Below are 24,040 nucleotides of genomic sequence, written 5' to 3' on the forward strand. Positions count from 1 at the left end.
AACCCTGTCATGAAAAACAAACAAATAAACAAAAACAATCCTCCCTCCAAAAAAGAGAAACAAAACCAAAAGAAAGTAAGAAAAGAAAGAGTTCTGAGTAACAGATCTAGCTAGAAAGAATCTGCACGTCATAAAGTTATTTTGGACACCAGTGAATCGGTCACCATCACTGGCCTCTGGATATCTTGGTCCCCCAGCTCCACAGTGACCGATCACCTCTACTGGCCACGCCGGCCACATCCCAGACATGAGCAATAGTCACTGGTCTTTTCCTCTGTCCCACACACAATTTGTCTTTTGGAATCCAACATGCACTGGAACTGGACAAAGCTTTTATTATTTTTATTATTATTGACGTTCTTTGTCTCTTCTCCCAGTGAAGGCAGAGAGGTTTGAGGGTTCTTAGGCCCTGACGCCACAAGGGTAAGAAGGAAAGGATCAAGATGACACAGAGCAGGTGGATGCCAAGCCAACAGCACAAAGAGGCTAAGCGAAGTCTTCTGAGTACAGTGTGTCCCCATCACATTTTATGCCCCTGTGTGAAGGGGCCAGCTGCATGAGGTGCTGTGAAGGATGGAGGCAGAAGGCACTACTACTGCATGGGCTGCAGCTGGTCCACAAGACCACGGCAGATCCTCAGCTGCACTCACACATTGCTGAGCTGTCTTCTGTATGAATGGGGTGTCAATGCCAGTGGTGTAGGTACCAGAAGATGGTGAGACCAGCCTCCAAAGGTGTACTGCCAGGAAATGAGGCCAGTGCTCGTTCTGGTGCACAAAGTTGGAACTGGTTCAACAGCTCTTGAGACAGGAGCCACTTTGCTTCGTGATCAGGATCTTGGTGAAGTCGTCAGTACGTGCTCAGGAACCCACCTGACATTGACAAGTGCCTGGGCATCACCCACTGGGAAAAGACTTCTCAGCAAACACTTGCCATCATGGCTTGCCACCTCATGTGGATAAGATGCCAGCGGAGCTAGAGCTAAAAAGAAGAGTTTCCAGAAGGTACTGTGGGGACAGGCTCATTGGCGGGGGAGGGGGCGGCAGCCGAGTCCTTCCTAGGATGGTGTCATCATCGCCTTTGACAGGAATTGTTTTTAAGAACAGGAGTCAAATCAGGGTCAGTGTCAGGCAGGGCTACTCACTTCTCTCTTCAGTGTGTCCAGCGGGCTAGTGGCAGGGGACTCTCTGTGGGCCAGCACCTAATGGTAGAAACAGTTGGGACCTTATAAGGAACATCCACCAACAACTGAAAGCACACATCTCTGTGCAAGCCCCTCTGTGCAAGCAGCTGCAGCCGATCTATGCTTTAAACATGCATGTACACACATGCATGGACACATCGTGTGTACATGTAATATATGACGTGTCTGTGTGTGTGTGCGCGTGTGCGCGCGAGTATGAGTGTGTCACAGCACATGTGCACATATCAAAGGACAATCTGCAGGAGTCAGTGTCTCCTTTCACCACCTGGGCTCCTGAGGTCTGGCTCAGATAGTCAGATAGTCAGGCTTGGAGGCCATCTCACTGGCTTCTCAGCCTTTAGCATTGCTAATGCTCCATTTGCATACCTCACTCCGTTCCTTAATAACTGTCTCTGTCTTCTTCTACTTCAAATTTATGCTGTCCTCCTGTGGTGGAATGAGAACATGCTTGCATATCTACAATAGCAACAGTTTACGGGTTTTTTTTTTCCGAGACAGGGTTTCTCTGTGTAGCCTTGGCTGTCCTGGACTCGCTTTGTAGACCAGGCTAGCCTCAAAATCACAGCGATCCACCTGCCTCTGCCTCCCAAGTGCAGCCCAGCCCGGGAGTTTACGGGATTTTTAAGGCTATAGGTGAGAAAACCCTGACCTTGCAGTTACTCCTTAGCACCGCCAGATGGCACTCGTGTGAACCTCAGCCAACACACTGGTTTAAACTTTTAACTAACTGGGGCGGGAACAATCTAAAACAATTCACTCCTCCTGCCCCCCAAGGCTGGGGGCTGGGATCCAGGGTCTTCCATGTGGTAGGCAAGCGCACTCCCCCAGCTTGTCCTGAAAGGGCCACGCTGCACTAACGTGTCACATCAGTTTTCTTTTCAGTCTCTCTTCACCCCTGTGAAAAATGCTCACATTTTGGGGTTAACTGCTCGGTTCACAGGCCTTTCTCACCGGCCCCACACTGGGCTCTACCATATCTAACTGAAACGTGACTCCAGTCCCCACCTCTGCTCCTCACCTGATCTCGTAGGCTGAGAATAGACATTTGTTTGGGGTTTCTGGTTAAACTCCTCAGGTGGTTGACTAAGTCTGCCACAGCAAAAACAGCAGCAACAGCAGCAGCAGCAGCAAGTAAGCAAGCAACAAAGGATGACGAGAGTCTACAGACAGGAGAGAGACCATGGTCCCCTGCTCTTTTTGTAGCTCCAGGCAGCTCCCCCTCCCTTTATCCTCCTCACACCCAGAAGGCAAGAACAGGAAGCTTTTTTTGTTTTTTGAGACAGGGTTACCCTGTGTAGCCTGGGCTGTCCTGGACTCACTTTGTAGACCAGGCTAGCCTTGAACTCAGAGAGATCCGCCTGCCTCCCGAGTGCTGGGACTAAAGGCGTGCGCCACCACGCCTGGCTTGAGAACAGACGCATTTGTCTTGAGAGGAGGGCAGCCTTTCTTCCCACACTCTTTTGACACAGTATCTTACTATATAGCCCAGGCTACCCAGTGCCTCCCAAGACCTGGGCTCAGAAGTATGTGCCACCACAGCTGGACTGATTTCACTTTCTGTGTTGTGGGTGTTCTGCCTGCACGTATGTCTCTGCACTATGGGCATGCCTGGTGTCTGCAGAAGCCAGAAGGCGGCTCCGGATCCTCGGGGACCGTAGTTACAGCTGGTTGTGAGCTACCATGTGGGTGCTGGGAATCAAACCCAGGTCCTCTACAAGAGCAGAATAGCCTCCCAACTGCTGAGAGCCAGCTCTGCAACCTCTGCAAACTCCTTTCTTTCTTTCGAAGAGATAGGATGCATGGTGTACCTTGAACCAACAGCTGTGTGCTATAAAATAGTATCTGACGCCGTCTTCACCAAAGTGCTCAAACAGGTAGATTCCTAGTGAACCATGCTGGTCGTAGATTTTCTTCTTTGTAGGGTCACTGAGTACAGCATGGGCTGCGTTGATCTCTTTGAAGAATTCTGCAGCTTGAGGGTTCCCTGGATTTTTGTCCGGATGATACTGCAAGGCCAGCTTCCTACCCAGGCGATAACCAAAAGGCCAGTGGGGAGGGGTACAGGAAGCCGCTGAGGTGGGAGGCTGAGGATGAGAGGCAGGTCTAGGTCTTTAGATAGTGCAAGGGATACAGGAGGTGTGGCATGAAGGATGGAGGGGAGGTCTCCATTTCTTCTCCTGGCACACTGAAGAAGCGGGTGGCCTCCTTTGGCCCCCAAATAAAAGCTTCTTGGGTTTTGTTTTTTCAAGACAGGGTTTCTCTTGTAGTCCAGGCTGGCCTGGCCTTGCTTTGTAGACCAGGCTGGCCTGGATCTCACAGTGATCCACCTGCCTCTGCCTCCCGAGTGCTGGGATTAAAGGCGTTCTCCACCATGCCCGGCTGAGATTTTTTTTTTTTAAAGAGGGTCTGGAGATGGTAAAGGTATTGGGAGGAAATAGCAGGGCTGAGTAAAGGGCAGGGGTGTGAACCTGTAGGCCTTTTTGATCTCTTCAGGCTGGGCACCCTTCCTTAGTTCCAGCACGGCATAGAGGCTCGTCCCAGTCTCGGATAATCGCCGGGGTGGGTCATCTGCAGGAGGCATGCTCTGGGCCAAAAGGACAACAATTCAAGACAGCAGGCTAAGGCCACTGTGACTCCAGTCAGAAGAATGAAAATGGCAAAGAGGGTCCATGGTCCCCTCACGTTTCCCAGCGTCCTCCATGCTCTTCGCAGGCCAGAGGGGCCTAACAAGGAGGGGTAGGTCTAAGATGAGGAAGAGACGGACTTTGTTTACCTGAAGTAAACCTGCCCAATCTAGTGGCTGGGTTTGAAAGAATAGGGGAGGAGGTCAGGCTCAGGGCCCAATGGGCACGGGCTCGCTTTCCCCTCGGCCTCAAGCCCACAGCGCTGAGCAGGGGCTGTTGCAAGGGGCATGCTCTGAAGGATTCAGAACAGAGTCGGGCGGAGGCCTGGGAGGACGGTGGGCGCCAGGGGAGCCATGGCAACAGCGTGGGAGCTCTGGGCACGCTGGACGGACGACCTCCCGACCTGGCTCTTTACCTCTGAATTGGTCTATGAATCCAGGTAGGCCCCACAGAAGCTTCCTTTCTCCTGGGGGAGGCGAAGCTTCATACTACCTCTGGTTCTACGGCCGCTTTGTAGGGGAAGCCAGTCGTTTTTTGGCGCCGCCAGCAGGATGAGTGGGGAACTCATATTGGGCCCGGGACTTATGTCGCTCCAGAAGCCTGACTCTCAGGCCCAGGGCTGAGCGTTACTTCCACGCCCTGCGGCAGAGCCACGGACTTCCACATCATCCCTCTTTTCCAGGAAGAGGCCATGACCACCCGGATCATCGTCATGGCTCTTCAGCCCACTCACGGAAAGACTATGGGCTTGGTGCCGAGGCGGATAAGAGGTATGGCAGAGGTTATCTTTCCAGACTTCCTGGGAGTCTTCACTTGGTCCTTTTTCTTTCCCTTCCATCTAGAAACTTCTCTACAAACGTTGAGACTCACCTCAAATGTCAGTGTTCTGGAAAACCTGTCCTTCACCCCTCAGCTGTCCCCTGTTAAGGCAGTTATCCGGTTAGACTGTAACCGTTCGTTGGCACATCCCTTAAAAATGATGTTTTTGATCCTTTCCAAAGCCATCGCTGTGCTTCCACAATAAGGAGATACCATAATGTAGTTATATGATCTAGATTGTATATTGAGTTGTTTATAACTACTTGACAGGTATATTAATCTTTTTCATCAAAATGCTTATAGACATCCTGGAACAAATTTCTGATTTTTTGTGTAAGAGTTGAGTAGTGGAAATGGAGCTGCTGAGTCAAACTAAAAGAAAAAAAAAACATTTATGTGCCCTCTCTCTCTCTCTCTCTTTCTCACTGTGTGTGTGTGTGTGTGTGTGTGCGCGCGCGCGCAGGTCCCAGGGATTGAACTCAGGTGACCGTACTTGATAACAGGCACCTTCACCCAATAAGGCATCTAAACGGCCCTGCATATACATGGTTTAATCTTAAGATTTATTTATTTTACGTGTACGGGTGCTCGCCTGCCTGCATGTCTGTGTACCATGGGCACGCCTGGCGCCTGCGGAAGTCATAAGGGAGTGTCAAATTGGGAATTAGAATGATATTAGATGGTTGTAAACCGCCCTATGGGTGTTGGGAACTGAGCCTAGATCCTCTTCAAGAACAAGTGCAGCAGGGTGTGGTGGTGCATGTCCTTAATCCCAGCATTCGGGAGGTGGAGGCAGAGACAGGCGGATCCCTGTGAGTCCAAGGCCAGCCTGGTCTACAGAGGGAGTCTAAGACAGCTAGGGCTACACAGAGAGACCCTATCTCAAACAAACAAACAAACAAACAAACAACAAAAACAAAAACAGACCCAAAAAACCCACAAGTGCAGCTGGACACAGTGGTGCACGCCTTTAGTCCCAGCACTGGCAGGTCTATGCCTGTGTGCCTTCCAGGAGAGCCAGAGCTACATAGTGTCTGTCGCAGAAAAACAAAACAAAGCAAAACTAAACTAAACTTAAAAACCAAAAAACCAAAAAACCTAACCAACCAACCAAAGGAAAACTGACAAGTGCTTACCTGCTGTTGGGCGCATATGGAGGTTGGAGGCCAACTCCCAGATGTCACTTTCACGCGTGTGCAGCTTTGGTTCTTTATTGCAGCTATTCCTGCAGTCCACGCTCTCTCCTAGGTTTTAAGTGCTAAGTCAATACTCCATCCCTGAGATCCCAGGCATCGAGGCAAACGGAGACTATACTTACACATATTTGCTCAGCCCATGTGATTGGGTCAGATGCCTTTTGCGGTTACCCCACCAAACGGGAGGGGCTGAGGCTGCTCCCACAGTGGCTTATGCTGTGTTTAATTTTTCTCACCTCGATTTTCTACAGCACCAAGGGTCAATAGAGCCAGTAGAAGAAAGCAGCTCATTTCTGAACTGCAGCAGGGGGTGGGGGTGGCGGGGGTGAAGGGGGGGGTAGGCACAGGGCAGAGTGCACTTATAGGGGATTCCTTACCTCGGTTTCCCAGGCTCTGCCTCTTCTGCCAGTGTCACCGAGAACCACTGTACACTTATTTGAGGACACTGTGTTTCCTTTGACCGTGTTGTTTCCTCTGCCTGGAGGGTTCCTCCCTGGCATTTCCTGAGTTTGACATTTCATCCTCAAAGGCCTCAGGCACATGCTTCCTCAGGCAAGCTTTTTGGTTTTTGTTTGTTTGTTTGTTTTGGTTTTTGGAGCAGGGTTTCCCTGTTGTAGCCTTGCCTGTCCCTAACTCACTTTGTAGACCAGGCTGGCCTTGAACTCACCGAGATCCAACTGCCTCTGCTTCCCGAGTGCTGGGGCTAAAAAGGCATGCGCCACCACTGCCTGGTTTCATATTAATTTGTTTAATGTTTGACTTCTCAGCTGACAATGCCCACAAGGGCAGGCAGGGGTTTTGTTGGTTTGTATCTCCAATTCCTACAGCTATGCCTGGCTCACAGTAAGTGGATTCATGATTTGTTGAGTGAGCTGAAGCTAAAGCATCTTTCTCCCACTGGAGCGTAAGGCTGGAGGTTGGCCAGCAAAAATCCCCTGGCATAGAAGCTGGAGACGTGGACAAGATGACAGAGTATCTTTCTTCATACGGTTCTAGAGGCGAAGGGACTAATAGAAAACGGGAGGACACATGGCGTGTACATAATCCCAAGCACCTTATTTCTTTTCTTTTTTTTTTTGTTATAGATTTACTTATTTATTATGTATACAATGCTCTGTCTACATGTACACCTGCAGGCCAGAAGAGGGCATCAGATCACATCATAGATGGTTGTGAGCCACCATGTGGTTGCTGGGAATTGAACTCAGGACCTCTGGAAGAGCAGACAGTGTGCTCTTAACCGCTGAGCCATCTCTCCAGCCCCGCACCTTATTTCTTTGTCTTAGTATTCCTCCAGCTCTTTTTGTTTTTGTTTTTTCGAGTCAGGGTCTTTCTGTGTAGCCTTGGCTGTCCTGGACTCGCTTTGTAGACCAGGCTGACCTCAAACTCATAGAGATCCTCCTGCCTCTGCCTCTTGAGTGCTGGGATTAAAAGCGTGCACCACCATACCCAGCCCCCTCCAGCTCTTAATAGGGTTGCTGGGATACCGGAGATGATGAACAGATGCTGGTTGGTTGAATGAGAGCGGTCCTAGCCATCTCTGACACCCCCACCCCACCCCACTCCTCCATATGAATGGTTTGATTGCATCCCTGATTTGCAGAGCTGAGCCCTGGGACAGAATTAGGAAACATCCTTCAAGTCTTGCCTGGGGCACCAGAATGTGATAATTCGTGTCCTCTGACACTAATTCATCCCAGTCTGTGGCCTTTGAAAGAGCCTGCTAACTCTTGTGCAGCCCTGCTCTGAATGAAAAGATGGTGCCGCCCAGCAGTGGCAGAGTGTTGGGACAGAGCAGGCAAGAGGGCCTGGTGTGCTGTGACCGGCGCTCCTGTGCTCTGCTTTCCAGAAGCCATAGGCCTTTTGATGGTTTCTCCTGAGCAGGCTCTCATCTTAATCCCGTCACTGTACTAAGACCAGCCTGCAAGCCAAGGTGCTGGGTCTCCATTCCTGCTCTGGGTCTAACAAGTTGTGTGCTCCCAACAGAGCCCTCTGTCTCTGCACTTTTTTTTTTTTTAAGATTTATTATTTATTTATTATTATGTATACAGGCATGTACACTTGCTGGCCAGAAGAGGGCATCAGATCACATTATATAGATGGTTGTGAGCCACCCTGTGGTTGCTGGGAATTGAACTCGGGACCTCTGGAGGAGCAGTTGGTGCCCTTAACCTCTGAGCCATCTCTCCAGCTCCCTGCACTTCTTTTTTATCTTCCTGTAAAAACCTGTGCTGTTCACAGGATTAACTCCAAAACTTAGATGTGCTTGCAAAAATAATAAATAGGAAAAGAAACAACAAAATAACCTTACCAATGAATGATTACAGGTTAAAATTTCTGGAATTCTTTGTCTTCCCATCATACCTTGAGTCGGTGAGCTTACTGTCCCCCACAGCCATTTGGTCCTGTGTGAAGAAACTGTGAAGCATCCCTTGTTTACCCACAAACAAAACCACCGTAGTCATACAGCTAGGATACGCAAATGCACAGAACAGCAGACGTATTTATACCCAAAATACCAGACTCTGGAGCATATGCAATTGGAGGGCCGGGGAGGAGACGTGACAATTTGTCACATCCAAGAAGCAGGTTCTAGAATTACAGTTTTTGAGCTGGAAAGGACTGTGGAGATTTTCTAAGTGAGGCAGGTATTTTCCAAAGAGAAGGACTGAAGGTCACCCAGTGGTGTCCAAACTCAGGCTCCTGTCTCCAAGTCAGGGTCTCTGCAATGACTTCCCATCGTAGTTTCTGTCCTGTATTAGTCAGGGTACGCTCCCTAGAGCAACAGTTTCCAACCTGTGGGTTGCGACTCTTTCGGGGGTCAGTGACCCCTTCACAGGGGTTGCATAAGGCCATTGGAAATATCAGATATTTACATTATGAGTCACAGCATTACAGTTAGGAAATAGCAACAAAAATAATTTTATGGTTGGGAGTTACCACACCGTAAGGAACTGTATTAAAGGGTCACAGTGTTAGGAAACATGAGGACCACTGTTCTAGAGAGACAGAACATAAAAAAGTATATATGATAGAATATATACTCATATTGAATATATATTAGGTTATATATATAATATGTATAATAGGTTAGGGTCAGGGCTTTATATATAATATATTAGGTTAGAATATGTGTATGAGATTTATTAGAGTGGTTTTACAGGTTTCGCCCCAGCTGTTGTGGCAATGTTCCTGGAATAAACACTCCAAAGTGAGTGGAAGAAAAGGGTTAGGATCAGTAGACATACGCTAAGAAAGCCACTGACTTTGACCCTGGGCGCAGTTTGTTTTCCCTTTTGTGTTCTAAAACCACAAAGTGAGGCAGCCAAGCAAGCAAGGTTTTACAGAGCAGCAGCCAGGCAGCCACAATTTCAGCCATTGCTCCAGGTCGTTCCGTTTTCGGGCAGCAAGTGAAGTCATGCGTGGTGAACAGGCAGGGCAAGCAGAGCTGTAAGGAAGCCACTAATCAATCAGTACCTATAACTGGTTTTGCCTGCCTTAGTCTCCTTCAGGACTATTCTAACAACAGTTACCTCAGCGCTGAATGTCTAAGAATCCACGAGGCTGAGTGTCTCCACTGGTCTTCAGTACGCACCAGAATCCCAAAGAAGTGGGCTCTCGTGCCAGCGTAGGAACAGACTCGCCTGAGAGGGAAGGGCGAGCAGGCGAAGAGCAAATGCTTCCTCCTTCCCTGTCCGCTGCTTAGGCTGACACTGGAAGGTTTGGTCCAGGCTTAAGGTGGATCTTCTTATCTTAAAAAATCCAGATTTATGCTGGGCCTACTGGCGCACACCTGTAATCCCAGCACTCAGGAGGCAGAGGTGGGTGGATCTCTGTGAGTTTGAAGCTAGCCTGCTCTACAAATCAGTGTGGTTTGGTGTCCAGGTAGGTCAAAAAGAGGCCATTGGATCCCCAGGAACTGGAGTTGCAGATGGTTGTGAACCATCACACGGGTGCTGGGAATCGAACCTGGGTCCTCTGTAAGAGTAACAGATATTCTTAACCACTGAGCCATCTCCAGCCCTCAAAGTCCTTTTTGTTTTCTTCTGTTTTGTTTTCGAGATAGGGTTTCTCTGTGTAGCCTTGACTGTACTGGACTCACTTTGTAGACCAGGCTGGCCTTGAACTCACAGCAATCTGCCTGCCTCTGCCTCCCTGAGTGCTGGGATTAAAGGCGTGCATCAACACTGCCCGGCTACCAAAGTCCTTTTTAATTTGTGTGTGTGTGTGTGTGTGTGTGTGTGTGTGTGTGTGTGTGTGTGTGTGTTTTGTGTATACATGTGTATGGATTCCTGTGGAAGACAGAAAGGGCATTAGACCCCCAGGAGCTCAGATTTCAGGTGCATGTGAGCTGCCTGACATGGCTGCTGGGACTCAAATTCAGTCTTTTCCAAGAGCAGTGAGTGTTCTAACCAGCGACTAATCTTGAAGCCTTCTCAAGTGTCCAGCAGGAACATCTCAGGTTTTTGGTGGTGATGGTGGTTTTGTTTTGCTTTTCGAGACAGGGTTTCTCTGTGTAGCCTTGGCTGTCCTGGACTCTCTTTGCAGACCAGGCTGTCCTCGAACTCACAGAGATCCTTGAGTGCTGGGCTTACAGGCATGCACCACCGTGTCAGCTATCTTGGGTTTTATTTTCCTTTGGCCATGTGGTCAGAGATTGAACTCACGTTGTCAAATTTGGCGGCAAGTGCCTTTTCTGGCCACGCCATCACTCTGGCCTTGTTCTGTTTTGTTTATTTAAAAAGATTTATTTATTATGTTTACAGTTCTCTATCTTCATATACACCTGCAGGCCAGAAGAGGGCTCCAGCTCCCTTTATAGATGGTTGTGAGACACCATGTGGTTGTTGGAAATTGTACTCAGGACCTTTGGAAGTACAGACAGTGCTCTTAACCTCCAGCCCTGTTCTGTTTTATGTAAAGATGAGACAGGATCTTTATCTGTAGCCTGGGCTGGCCTTGAACTCACTATGTACCCCAGGCTGGCCTCAAACTCTCTGTCCTCTTGCTGCAGCCTCCCGAGTGCTGAGATTACAAGCAAATGACACCACGTCTGTCTTGGGCAAAAATAGCAAGAAAAGTAAGTAAAAGGTTAGGCTGGTTAGCTGGGTGTGTACTCAGTGGTGGTAGAGTGCTTTCCCAGCATACACAGCTCTAGGTTTGATACCTATTGTTACAATAAAAAAGGATGAGGAAATAGGTCACTGGCACATCTGACAGAGCGCACTGCAGTTAGAAATATGGACAAGTGCCCAGCTTGGTGGCGCACGCCTGTAATCCCAGCACTCGGGAGGCAGAGGCAGGCAGATCTGTGAATTATGAGGCCAGCCCGATCTACAAATCGAGCCCAGGACAGCCAAGGCTACACAGAGAAACCCTATCTGGAGAAAGAAAATAGAAAAAGAAAAAGAAAAAAGAAATATGGACAAGTGCAAATGTCCTGTGGCTGGGACGTGCCTGGCATATTGTAGCATCATGGAATTCACATACAGTGAGATCAGCGGGGAGTGAGAAATGAAGTCAGTGTGGGCTTGGAGGTTGGCAGAAGGACTTTGACTGGCAGGGCAGTGGTGGTGCACTTAGGAGGTAGAGTAGGTAGATCTCTGAGTTTGAGCCCAGCCTGGTCTGCAAAGCAAGTTCTAGGACAGTCGAGGCTACACAGAGAAGCCCTGAAAAAGGAAGGGAGGGAGAGAAGACACCCCCACACCCACACCCCCACATATGACCTGTGCTGCCTAGTTATCTCTTTGGGAATAATGAATAATAAGAAAAGTAGAAATAAGGAAGTCACCTGGGAGGTGAGTGCAACCATCTGAGGACAGGTCAGGCGGTGTGTGGAGGGCAGGAGCAGACTGTGGGGACAGATTGGATCTGGGTGAATATAGAAAAGCCAAGGGTGGCTGTAAGGGTTCTGGCCTGAGCAAGCAGAGGGTGCTGCTGCTGTGTTCTGACAAAAGAGCACTACAGGAAGAGATTTGGGGTTGGGTAGCAATCAGGAGCTCAGTTTTCAACTTAATAAAACCCAAGAGAGCTGGCACGGTGGTGCACACCTAGAATCCCAGCACTCAGGGATCGCTGTGAGTTCGAGGCCAGCCTGGTCTGCAAAGAGAGTCCAGGACAGCCACGTCTACACAGAGAACCCCTGTCTCAAAAAACAAAACAAAACCACCACCACCAAAGGCATCAAGATGACACTGGGCTTGGAGGGAACTATCTTTCATAGATGACATTTGATTCTTTTAAAATAAAAATCAAACATAAAACAGGACAGTGGTTTCCCATCACCCCACATCCTGCCTTGACAACCACTGCCTTCTGTTGTTACTTGGCATTATTTAAAGGCTAAAAGCAAGTGCAGAGAAATCAGAGAGACAGTGTCCAAGGCCTGGACTGATGGCTCCATCGTTAAGAGATGGAGAAGGTGAGGAGGAAGCAACAAGGAGAGAGAAAATAGGCGGTCAGTGAAGTACAAGGAAAAAAACAAAACAAAAAAACCAACCCCCCCCCAAAAAAACCCAGAATATCCTTGGAGCCAAGTGAAGAATCAAGCAATTGTCGAATGACAGTTGCAGTTTAGAGTGGTATAAGCTTAGGAAGAAGTAGCTTGCAAGGAGGGTTGTTTAGTGTGAGACCTGACCTAGTTAAGAGCCAGGAAAGGCTCCCTGGGGCAGAGGAGATTTAAACTGCAGGCTCTTGTCATCGTCTTTATTACCAAGTAAATGCTGCTCTCCTCCGCCCTGCTGCCATGCAAACCCACTTCTCCTGTTTGCATTGGCTTAATTACGGACCATGTGGCTGCCGATCACTCATGGGGCGCTGGGACACAGCATGCTTAGATTGCAAATTTTGCCTGAGCTCAGCCTTAATCCAGACTTCAATGCCTCCTCTCCCAGTGACAGGTGGTCCAGGGTGGACTTTTAACCTAGGTACTCCTGCACCTTCTAGGCTGTTCTGACAGAGGCCCTCTGGAACCTGGCCCTGAATTGTCCTCCTGGGGACATCCAGGGCTCCCTGCATCACTCAAGCCTTTAGGACTAACCTTAGGGAAGGGTTGCTAGAGAGGCATAGCGGGGCAGGTAGTAGAAATTGTGGGTGAGTCAGTGTTGCACTGATTTAACAAAGGGCTACAGAAGAGAACGCTCTAGAAATCATTAGGAGAGGGGCAGTGCCTATGTCACTCATCACCAGTCCCCAGCTAGGGCGGTGGTGGAGACGGTGGCTGGGAGGTGTGTTGATTAAATTTGACAGTTCCGTAAAGGACTCCAACATCATCTCCAAGCGCAGCATGATTCCCCCCAGCTGTGTTGTTCTTAAGAACCCTGTGCACAGCCTGGCATGGTGGCGCAAGCCTTTAATCCCAGCAGTCAGGAGGCAGAGGCCGGTGGGTCTCTGTCAATTCGAGGCCAGTCTGGTCTACAAAGTGAGTCCAGGACAGCCAAGGCTACACAGAGAAACCCTGTCTCAGGAAAAAAAAAATCCTGTTCACAATTCCTGTAGGGCTTCTTGGTGGCTCCCGGAGAAACAGGCACAAACTCGAGTTTTACTGCCAAGCTTTTCTTAAATAGCTTCCCAAGCGAAGGCAACTGTTGGTCTTCCCGCTGCCGGGCGGGCGCTCTGGGCTTCTGGAGGCGGCGGTGCGTTAGGCAGCCAGACACACAGTAAGGCTGTCATCCATCCGCTCCGACGATCCTTTCATTTCTGGCCTGCCGACTTCCCACCCGGTGGCTGGTCGAGCACGTGCCAATATCCGCGCCCCCTCCCGGGCAGTCGGGGATGCTCTGCACAAGGCTGTGGGCTGCCTAGGAAGGGGAGGAAATCCCAGAGGAAGCCATTGTTGTCAAGTTCCCTGTTGTCGTCATCGACCGAGGCGTGTCTAAACCGGTTCCCCATTCTGGAGCTCCCCAGGGCCACAGGGGACGAGGCAAGCACGCTGATCTCAGAAGTGCAGGATGGCTCTTTGATCCCAAAGTACCTGCGCGACTGGACTCAGGGCAAGTGGCGAGTTTAGAAAACCGACGGCGCTGGGCAAGATGAGCCCGGGGCACTGGCATAGCTGGACAGGGACATGATTTCCATCTTGGCTCTGAAGTGGGCCAACAAAGTGACCTTGGCCGGCGGTTCTCCCTCTCAGTTTGTCCTCCTGAGCTAAGGCCCTCAAGACCGTAGGGGAGGTTCGAAGGAAGGAGCCCCTCATTGGCCCAGGCGCCAGCGCAGAAGGAAGGCCCGACAGTGACCCTGGGCGCGCGTGGGCGCAGGCCTGCGCCTAGGGCACGAAGACTCTGGCCGGGTTCACTAGCTTTTCTGTTCTGCTTCTCCGCTAACTACCATCGCTTTGCGCTTGCCGCCGGACAAGCCTAGCCGCACTCTCTCCCGCTGGAACAGCCTGCCCCGCTGCTGGGTTTGCCTAATCCGTTTTAAGCCTCACCACCTCCGCGAAGTTCTCCCGCCTTAACCCATCACTTCCAGACACTGGCATGCTCACGGTTTCTTTGACTTTTTCATTTTGGTTTTGCCTTTGAAAAAGCACACACGATCTCATTGTTTCTAACAACCGTGTTGAGGGCAGGTATTGAGGGCAGGTGTCAATCTCAGAAATCTTCAACTGAGAAGGCTCGGTGTGTTCCAAAGGATGCGGTTGGTGGGCTTATTGTCTGGACTCATTAACAACTCCCCCCCCCCCCCAGCACCCTTTCCATCTCTGCTTTCTCCCTTCCTCCCACGGACCCTCCTCTTCACAGACTGTCACAGCTGAGAATGCACATCCAGCCCCCCCCCTTTTTCATCCTACAGTGGCGGCAGCTGTGAGGAGTGGGGAGCACTGAGCGCTTCAAGTTTCAACCCCAGCCCGGGCCACGGACGGCTGTAAGTCACTGCTTTCTCTGGGCTTTCGTCTTCCCCCAAATGAGCACACCAGACGGTGTTACAGTGTGTAGGCAAAGGAGTCACGTGCTGACGAACCGAACAAAATAGTGGCCCTCAATAAACAGTAGCTGGCGACCCTCAGAGGTGAAAGTGCCCCTCCCGCTGCCCCAGCCTCTCTCTTCAACTGCTAGGCGGTAGTCGGACCCATGTGGGGAAAAGGATGGGACAGTTGTTCCAGGTCACGTGGCCTTCTATGCTTTGGGGACTTAGTTTACTCATTGGAAGGTAGAGATAATATATGGGTTGAAGGACAGCAGAAAGGTTTTTGTTACCCAAGGTCCCTGTGTAAAAATAAATGATAATTAGCAGTACAGTGCTTGGCAGCAGATTTTGCTCATGAATTCCTATTCCAGAGCCTCCACAGTGGGATTTCTGGCTGGAGTCCTTAGAGTTGTTTGGGAATGTGTCACTGCTCACCCCAGATTCTCTCCGTTTCTCTCCAGATCGATTTGGCACCTGTTTCTGCCTCCGCGTGGGGGCCAAAGCCACAAAGTGATTGGGTGGTGGGACGACGCCCCTAAACTGGCACGCATAGGGCGGTGTATCCTCAAAAAGTTTGGTGCCAGAGGGGTCCCTAGGTGTGAAGAGCCAGACTGGAAACTGGGGGCGGGACTTGGGGCGAGGGCGCTGTGGAGGTTCGCTCCCACCCCACCCCACTTCACGGTTTGGCGCGGGGAAATGGGGCTTTGGATATTGGAGCGGGCCCTGGAGGCGGGTCTTAGGCGTGGGAGATAGACTGGGGAGCTCGGAGGCGGGGTTTGGGGAGCTCGCCCCACGTGGGGCGGGGCTCCCGCGGCCGCGGGCTCTGCAGTTCGGACTCCGAGCGCCACAGTCGCTGCAGTTCCCTCCACTCTGGTGGCTCTGCGGGAAGTCCGGGGGGTCCTCGGGCCGCTTGGATTTGACCCAAGCCCTGCCTTGTCTCTCCCACTCCGTGCGGCCTAGACGGTCAAGGTAGCGGGGACATGGAGCCTTCTCCCGCCACCAGAGGCTCGGAGACCACCCGCCTAGTGCGCTCCGGAGACCGCAGCAGCGCCGGCGGCGGCCTGCGATTGAAGAGGTAGGATAGACCTGGCCTGGACCTCAGACCAGGGGCGCCAGACTCATGCCATCGGTCCATTTCGTTGTCTCCCTCGGCGCCGGCCCAGCCCGCCTCCCCAGCGCCCCGTGGTCCCCCAGCTTAACGGCGCGTTTCCACCGGCCGCAGCCCGCCCCACTCCCCGCCTTATCTCTGTCCGGATACCCCTGGTATTTTTTTCTGTTGGGTTGTGCAAGTCCCCTGCCGTGGCGCTCCAAGCCTTCTTGACCCCTGTGCTGCCTCCGCCGCTCCGTCGGACCGAGCGAGCCAGGTGCGGCGATGTCCGCATTGCTCCGTGCGCCTCGCCTCCTGGCTTCGGAACCCCAGCTTTAGGCCCCGGACCCTTCCCTCCGCACGCCGGGCTCGGGGCGCCCCATCCAGCCGCGGCCAGTTGTGGGCTCCGGCCCCGGGGATCGGCCGGGGCTCCGCGGGCGGCCCGGAGGAAGCGAGGGGGCGGCGAGGAAGGAGCAGGTGCGGGCTGGGCGGCGGGGGGTATTCCCGGCTCCGCACAGACGGGGCCGGGGGCGGCGAGGTGTGAAATGAGGCTCGGAGAGGCCGGGACAGCGGGCCGGGGGCGGCGGCAGAACCTCCCCCGCACCCTGCGGGCCGCCCGCGCCCGCCGCCCGCCGCCGGCTCCGTCTGCCCTGCTATCTCAGAGCGGCCACCGCGACAGGCCCTCCCTGGCCACCTCCGCTGGCCATTTTGTCTGGGAGCCGTCTGTCCGTTTGTCTCTGGAATTTGACAGGGTCTCTGGCCTATTTCCCCCCCTGTTCCTCCATCACTCTCAATCTTTCTGTTTCCCTCCCAGTCTTTTTCCTTTTGTCTCTGATGTGGTCTCCAGTTCTTTTCGTGGGAGGGGGACCTTAAATCTGAGTGGGTGGGGGAAATGGGGGAGCAGAAGGGAAGGAAGGATTCTTCTGCAGGGGACTGCAGTGGTGGACAGCTGTGGGGCTCCAGCTGTGGCCTGGCGTTTCATCCCATACCCTTTGACTTGGCATCAATTTTTCTTACTTAACCAAGGAAATACCCCAGGCCTCACTGCCGCCCTCGCCACCCCCATATTGTTCTGTCGTTTGTTGGGGGATTTCAAAAGGCCAGGGAAGGAAACAACAGCCTCCCGACCCGCCGCGAATAAAATGTAGTCACACGTCCACACCCCAGCAGAGAGGCCCTTTGGTGCCCACTTGATGCCAAACAAAAGGAGGCAGCCTGTTGATGGGTAGCTGGTGGGTAGCTAGCTGCATTGCTGCCTGGCTGTGTTGCACCTTACAAGCCCGGGGAAGGAGCCTTGCCACAGCCCCCGAATTGCCCAGCATCTGTTTCCTCTTCAGACTGCATCTTCATCTCCTGGGCCATTTTCATCCTCATATGACCATTAGTCACCAAACCCTGCAGGATTTTCCAAGGCTCTGCCTGTTTACCTGACCCTCCTCTGATAACTGCCTGGCAGAGCGTCAGGGCCAGATCCATTGAGACTCTTCCGTGTCCTCGGTCTCACATTCTACTCACTGTCAAGGTCACTTCAACATCTAGATGTTTTCCCTGGGTCTCTTCTTTCCTTACTTTGAGCCCTTATCCTCAGCCTTTCACCTAGCACCCCACTTACACTCCAAGCTGCAGACCTTATCGTCACAATTCCATCTGTCGGGAGCGTCTTCTGTGGCTTGTGTCCTCCCGTGATGCTCCCCTCATTCATGCCCATCACAGCCAGGCACTCCCTCCTTTTAGCCCCAGAGTGATTTGTTCAGACCCCACCCTCAGCCTCTCCCTGGTGGAAATGGTGTTACAGGTCTCCCTCTAGACCCGGCTCCTTGTTGTGTGGAACAGGCAAGGATGGACTCTGAGGCCCCCTTCATCTTCTGTCCCTTCTGAGAGCACCAGAATCATGCCCACTCATGCTCAGTGGGAAATGAACCTACCTTCCCACTCCAGGGTTTCCCCGGATACCTGGATGTCCCCAGCCTCGGCTCACCCCTTCAGCCGTGTTCTTTCAGCCTGATGGCCCCCAGTGCCCCTTCCCATCCCCTGATGGGATCTATTGAATCTGGAGCCATCATTTTCTCTCAGGGGTCCTTGTTACCCCCCTGTTTCAGTGGGGGCAGTGAGAATTGGGCTAGAATAGACCCCTCCCCCACACAGTCAGTTTGAGCCCTGCCTGTGGTATCCTAGGTAAGGCCCCAACCCTATTGTCAAGGCTTGTGGGCAGACTGAGCTCTAGGTAACATGGGCTGGACTCTAAATCCAGTGTCCCGGCCATTACCACCCCAGGTGTAGCAGGCAGGAACCTCTCTTTCTGTGACAATCCTGCTTGCGCCCCCCCCTCTGTGTGTGTGTGTGTTGTGTGTGTGTGTGTGTATGAGAGAGGTCTTATATATTCAAGGCTAACCTTCAACAAATAATCCTCCTGCCTCAACTTCCCATGTCCTGGGATTTCAGGCCTGAGTCATTGCACCAATTTCACTGCTCTTTCAAAGAACCCCACTTGCATCTCCTGCCTTGAGAGGAAGGGACAGACAGAGTTTGGGAACTGAGGCACGGGTGCGAGGCTGAGAGAGAGGGTACTGAGGCCTGTGTGTACCATGCTCTCATGCCAGCTTCCTTTCCTGTTTCTCTGGCACTTTGACCTGTCTGTCAAAATCGGCTCCATTTCTCAAGGCCCTTCTCACATGGTTCCTGCGGTCTTCCCACTGGAACCCACTTGAGAACAACAGAATTGCTCCAGCAGCAGCAGCAGCAGCAGCAGCAGCAGCATCTGCCTGCTCCTGTGTACCACAGGGTCTAGTCCACATTTGTCCCACTCGCCAAGAACTCAGGAAGTGTCCCTTTGTTTTGCATCCCTGCTGCCTCTTACAGTGTAGAAATTTGGTCAGCTACCTCTTACAATATAGAAATTTGGTCAGTGTCTAGTTTCAGCTCTACCCCTTGCCAACTGTGCTGCCCCTGCCAGTTCCTGCCGTCTCTGAGCCTCGCATTTCACATCCATTTGCTAAAGCCTCAGCCCGCGCGGCTGTAAGATACTTTACAGATATGGGATTCTGTGGCTCTGTGTGTGGAAGGAGAGAGATGCTGGGTCTGGCTGTTCATCTGAGCCTCGCATGCCCGCAAAGCTTCAGGCGTGGTGAATCTAGCGAAGGGGCAAATAACGGGCCCATCTGCTCAGGCAGGCCCCGGCTCTGTCAGCGTGTGAGTGACCAAGTCCGTTCTGGAGTCCCGCTCAAGGGTGAGCATGTCACCTGTCTCAGTCTTTTCACAGAGCCCCCAGAGCCCCTCCCCGAGGAGGCCAAGCTTGAGGCCTCCCACCACTGCCATAAGGACCCCACGCTCCATTCAGGCCTCTCTTCAGAGAGGCTGCAGGCCCGGAGGCAACTGTATGCGGCCTGTGCTGTGTGCTTCATCTTCATGGCTGGGGAGGTGGTTGGTAAGTTGGGGGACCCCTCTCCAGTCCCATAGTCTGGACTCCCCAGGCCGTTCTCCACCACCTGGGGTTCCTGGTTGGGGAAGCAGGGAAGGAGAAAGGCAGAGAGGGGGACTGGGGAGGACAGAGCACTGAGCAGGATTCAAGGTGAACCAGCATGGGGGGTTGTGGGCCAAGGCTCCCTGAGCTGGCCGGTTAGTAAACCCTGTTCTCTTGTTATGAAAATCAAATATGTTGCCTGGCAGCGTGGTGGCGCACGCCTTTAATCCCAGCACTCAGGAGGCAGAAGCAGGTGGATCTCTGTGAGTTGGAGGCCAGCCTGGTCTACAAAGTGAGTCTAGGACAGCCAAGGCTACACAGAGAAACCCTGTCTTGGAAAACAAAAAACCAAAAAAGACCCCAAAGAAAGAAAGGGGGGAAAAAAAAGAAAGAAAGAAAGAGAGAAAGAAAGAAAAGAAAATATGTACTTACAGAAAAACTAGAAGAAATGCCTGTAATCTTATCATGTGAGAAAACCCCAACTTCTTGCTGGTTTCTCCTTCTTTCTTTTCCATACCTGTGCACACAGACTATGTAGATCCCAGCATTTCAGGCTCTACGTTTCTGCCTTACAGGTGGGTATTTGGCACACAGCTTGGCCATTATGACCGACGCTGTTCACTTGCTGGCAGATGTAGGCAGCATGATGGGCAGCCTCTTCTCCCTTTGGCTCTCCACTCGGCCAGCCACCCGCACCATGACCTTCGGCTGGCACCGCTCCGGTAAGTCCCACATGACTTGGTTCCACCCCCGCCAACCCCCCCCACACCCCCCCACACCCCTCGCCCCAGCCCTATCAGTGCCTTGGGGCCCTGCCCTAACAGTGTTGTCTCCCCCATGCAGAGACTCTGGGAGCTTTGGCCTCTGTGGTCTCCCTCTGGATGGTCACTGGCGTCCTCCTGTACCTGGCCTTCATCCGCCTGCTGCATAGTGACTACCACATAGAGGGCGGTGCCATGTTGCTGACGGCCAGCATTGCTGTCTGTGCCAATATGCTGTAGGTCCCAGTGTGAGAGAAGGGCTTCTTACAGGATGGTAGACTGCTTCCCCCTCCACCCCCACCCGTGTGTGTGTGTGTGTGTGTGTGTGTGTGTGTGTGTGTTTCTGTCTCTCACGTACAATGTGCATGTGCACGCATGCACACAGAGAGCTCTGTTGTCTTCATTGGGTGTTCCTGAAAGTGGGTGGGAGAGAGACAGTTCAGCCAGGAGATAACTGCTGAGGGCCTCCTGGATGCTAGCTCTTCTCAGGGACTTTTATTAGTATGGTCTTATTTAGGACTCTCAATCCATGAGAGCTAGTTTCCCTCTAGCTCCTGTTAATGCAAAAGACTATTTAAATAGCAGGGCCAGGACCTGAGTCCCCATCTCTGGCCCCATGTCCAGTGCCTTCTGTCCCTGATGGCATAACTTTGCTCTGTTAGGTGACGCTGTTTTCTTTCTGGGATGGAAAAGAGGTGGAGGTGGAGGATCTGGGGGAAGGAAGCAGAGGCCGAGCACAGGCCCTCTGGCTGAAGTGCTCTCCTCTTTCAGTATGGCCTTTATGCTGCACCAGGCAGGGCCCCCCCACAGCCATGGATCTAGGGGTACCGAGTATGCCCCGCTGGAGGAGGGGAATGGCTACTCCCTGCCCCTGGGAAACACCAGTGTGCGGGCTGCCTTTGTGCACGTGCTGGGGGATCTCCTTCAGAGCCTTGGGGTCCTGGCTGCCTCCATCCTGATCTACTTCAAGGTACTGTGTCAGAGGCCGCCCCGTCCGCCTTCCGTCCCTGTGCTGTGTCCCATCCCCTCCCGGTACCCTCTGCCCACCCGATCACTTCAGCTTCTAGCCTCCCAGGTCCTCTCCCAGGTGTGGGCCATGTCTCCTTCCCCCTCAGCAAGATCCTCAGGGTCTCCTCAGGGTCTCTTTGCAAAGCTGGCCCTTGAGCCTCCTCTGAGAGGTCAGCCCTTCTTAGTCTGAGGTCTCACTTTCTCTACAGCCTCAGTACAAGGCAGCTGACCCTATCAGCACTTTCCTCTTCTCTATCTTTGCCCTTGGATCCACAGCCCCCACCCTTCGAGATGTCCTCCGCGTCCTCATGGAAGGTGAATTCAGCACTGATGCTCCTGTCGTCCCCCCCACCCCTACCCCTCCATTTAGGGGGTCCCTCAGCTCCCATCCCTTCTCTAAAACAATGTGAAAAGGCTGGTTCATGGGGTTAACAGGGTGGGTGAGAAAGAGACCGGAAAAAGAGGGGTCTGGTGGGGCTGCTCCTTCACAGGGTGGGCCTTGGCAGCAACAACATGGCAACGTTGCTTGCAGGTGCCCCTCGAAGCATAGAATTTGAGCCTGTGAGGGACACCTTGCTGTCAGTGCCAGGAGTCCGAGCAACCCATGAGCTCCACCTGTGGGGCCTGACGCTTTCTTACCACGTGGCTTCTGCACACCTGGCTATTGGTGAGTCAATGCTACCCCAGCCAGCGCCTTCTCAGCCCCTCTGCGTCCACATGTGGACAGCCTGGGGCGCTGAGGTTTTGTTTGTTGGAGACTGAGTCTCACTTTGTACCCAAGCTGTCTGTGAGGTCGTCCTGCCTCAGCCTCCTGCGTGCTGTGACTACATGTTTGAAACACTTTGCCTATTTTGGTTTTCTTGAACTCTCTCTCTGTCTTTCCCTCTTTTGAAAGCACACACACATGCACACACATGTGCACACACATGCATGGGTGCACACAGGCACACCGCACACATGTGCACTCTCATGCTTACACACACTGTGAGACGAGGGGGCCTGAGAACTGCAATGCTATCTCTGAGGCAGCTGGGGAACCCAGTACCCTGAAAACACCACCATTACCTCCAGGCCGTGGCTGGGTGACGTTGGCAGCTCTTCTCACTAGGGCATCACGTTGCTATTTAAAGTGGCGATTATGAAGCATGTGCAGCAAGTAGGGAAATGGTTGTGGTGTAATGCTCGAGGAAAGGAAGCTGAATATAAATCATATCTACACTATGATTCAGCTATTAAAATATATATACAGTGACTCACGAGCTGACAAAGGGTTTTTGAGCTTCTCCCAGATGCAAGAAGCAATCAGAGCCGTGCGATCTGGGTGCCAAAAATATCATAACTTGTGGGATGTTGGGATGATAACTGAAGAGGAACAGTAGGGCAGAATACTTAACATCTGGCTGGTCCTGGGAAGATGGTGGTGTGGCTGCGGAGATACCCAGCCACTTAATGATGCTCAGAGGCAGGAAGGAATAGGTGACTGGGCACAGCTCAGTGTGTTAGCGTGGCCCATTGGAGTGCGTCTCAACATTTTCTTTACAATTTTACGCTGTTCATATAATGCAGAAGAAAAATCAAGAACCCTGTTCAGGCCCTGGGGTTGTGCTGGGCTTGGGCCCCTTCAGTCCTTATCACCGCCCTCGGCTGTCCCGGACTCCCCAGAGACTGAGCCGGCTCTTATCACACTTCCACAGACTCCACGGCTGACCCTGAAGCCGTCCTGGCTGAAGCCTCCTCCCGGCTCTATTCCCGGTTTGGAATCTCCAGCTGCACCCTGCAGGTGGAACAATACCAGCCTGAGATGGCCCAGTGTCAGCGCTGCCGGGAGCCCCAGCAAGCCTGAGCCTCACCCCCACCCTCACCCCCACTGCCAGGCCCAGGCTTGGCCCTGGACTCTCAGCACCTGCCTCCCTAGTCACAGAAGGGACCTTTCTCTCTCCATTTCTCACCTGCCAGACGCCCCAGCCCCTGCCCCGGCGGTCAAGACCAGAGTGTGTATGAGGGCAACTCGGGGAGGGGTATTAGACTGAATGGCCAGAAGCAGTTCAGGGGCGTGGGGTGTGTGGAAGCCCCACCATTCATGCTCCACACGGCCTGGAGAGTCCCGCTTGTCCTTTCTGTGCACTCCATGTGTCCTTGTGGCAGGCTGGCTGCCGAGCTGGGGACATCTGCCTGTCTTCGTGCTGTTAGTGTGCCTATGCCTGGGGAGGTCATCAGGGGCCCCCTCCCCACGTGATCCTTGCTCTGTCTATGCAGGGGCTCCAAAGCCTGCACTTTGTTTGTGTGCCCTAAGTCCTGTGGTTGTGTCTGTTGTGTGTTTGTTCTTTGGTGCTGTGGCCTGTGTGTCTCTGTGCCTGTGTGGCTGTGCTGTGTGTGGCTCTGTGAGTCTGCTCCACCTGTGTGTCCATTTGGGGATCTGTCTATCCATCCCTCTGTTGGTGCTGTGTCCCCTGCTTTCCCCCAGGGAATGGGGAGGACACCACTGCAGCTCCACCAATAAACTTGTATCTTATTGCATTTCTGTACTCTGACTCCTCAGAGGTGGGCTCTGGCGTGGCCACCACAAGCCCCTGGCCCTCGCAGTCGGCTTCCGTCTCTGGCCATGGGTAGATTCTGATGGAGGCTAGAAGCCACCAGCCTCCCCCAGCCTTTCCAGCCCAGGCTCTTGACTCAGAGGAATCCCAGTATGAGCAGAGCAAGGCTGCAGGAGGTGATCCTGGGGAGCCCTTCCCACTTAAAAGCTCCAGCAGGCCAGGGCACAATCCTGTTAGTGGGAAACTGGACCCTTTGGGGGAAAAGGTTAGACTACAAGGCCAATGTGGGCTTGGTCCTCGTGCTGTGTCAGCAGGGCCTGGAAAGGCAGCAAAGTCCTGTGTCCAGGTGTGAGCTGTTGATGAATACCAGTTTTGGGTTTTTTAAAAAAATATTTATTCTCCTGTCTTAGAACCCATATATTTTCACTTGGGAGGCAGAGGCA

General features: G+C 52.5%; 2 protein-coding genes across 11 annotated transcripts; one reads left to right on the plus strand and one right to left on the minus strand.

Moving 5' to 3' along the window:
- Nucleotides 1–327: 327 nt before the first annotated feature.
- DNAJC5G (DnaJ heat shock protein family (Hsp40) member C5 gamma) lies at nucleotides 328–4,379 on the minus strand. 8 transcript variants are annotated; one of them, XR_014781011.1, is made up of 7 exons: nucleotides 4,244–4,375; nucleotides 3,673–3,788; nucleotides 3,013–3,226; nucleotides 2,223–2,364; nucleotides 1,571–1,630; nucleotides 1,145–1,201; nucleotides 328–872 (listed from the first exon to the last, which is right to left on the minus strand). XR_014781011.1 is itself a non-coding variant. In XM_084792237.1 (6 exons), exons 2-5 carry the CDS (start codon nucleotides 3,783–3,785, stop codon nucleotides 1,170–1,172), a joined length of 501 nt encoding a protein of 166 aa, XP_084648363.1. In that variant the 5' UTR covers nucleotides 3,786–3,788; nucleotides 4,244–4,377; the 3' UTR covers nucleotides 328–872; nucleotides 1,145–1,169. The 8 variants fall into 8 exon arrangements, 5 of the variants coding, with proteins under 5 accessions (XP_084648363.1, XP_084648362.1, XP_084648360.1 ...); XR_014781012.1 differs by having other exon boundaries at nucleotides 328–981; XR_014781013.1 differs by having other exon boundaries at nucleotides 328–564; nucleotides 651–1,201.
- SLC30A3 (solute carrier family 30 member 3) lies at nucleotides 4,003–23,580 on the plus strand. Of its 3 annotated transcripts, XM_084792232.1 has the most exons (11): nucleotides 4,003–4,267; nucleotides 4,511–4,598; nucleotides 14,634–14,705; nucleotides 15,708–15,822; nucleotides 19,083–19,258; nucleotides 19,870–20,016; nucleotides 20,138–20,291; nucleotides 20,827–21,025; nucleotides 21,273–21,378; nucleotides 21,596–21,730; nucleotides 22,758–23,580. In XM_084792232.1, exons 4-11 carry the CDS (start codon nucleotides 15,728–15,730, stop codon nucleotides 22,904–22,906), a joined length of 1,161 nt encoding a protein of 386 aa, XP_084648358.1. In that variant the 5' UTR covers nucleotides 4,003–4,267; nucleotides 4,511–4,598; nucleotides 14,634–14,705; nucleotides 15,708–15,727; the 3' UTR covers nucleotides 22,907–23,580. The 3 variants fall into 3 exon arrangements, with proteins under 3 accessions (XP_084648358.1, XP_084648357.1, XP_084648359.1); XM_084792231.1 differs by lacking the exon at nucleotides 4,003–4,267 and having other exon boundaries at nucleotides 4,444–4,598; XM_084792233.1 differs by lacking the exons at nucleotides 4,003–4,267; nucleotides 4,511–4,598; nucleotides 14,634–14,705 and having other exon boundaries at nucleotides 15,524–15,822.
- The last annotated feature ends 460 nt before the right edge of the window (nucleotides 23,581–24,040 follow it).

Source organism: Acomys minous (genome assembly GCF_964271855.1).
Source record: "Acomys minous genome assembly, chromosome: 8".
NCBI classification, from domain to species: Eukaryota; Metazoa; Chordata; class Mammalia; order Rodentia; family Muridae; genus Acomys; species Acomys minous.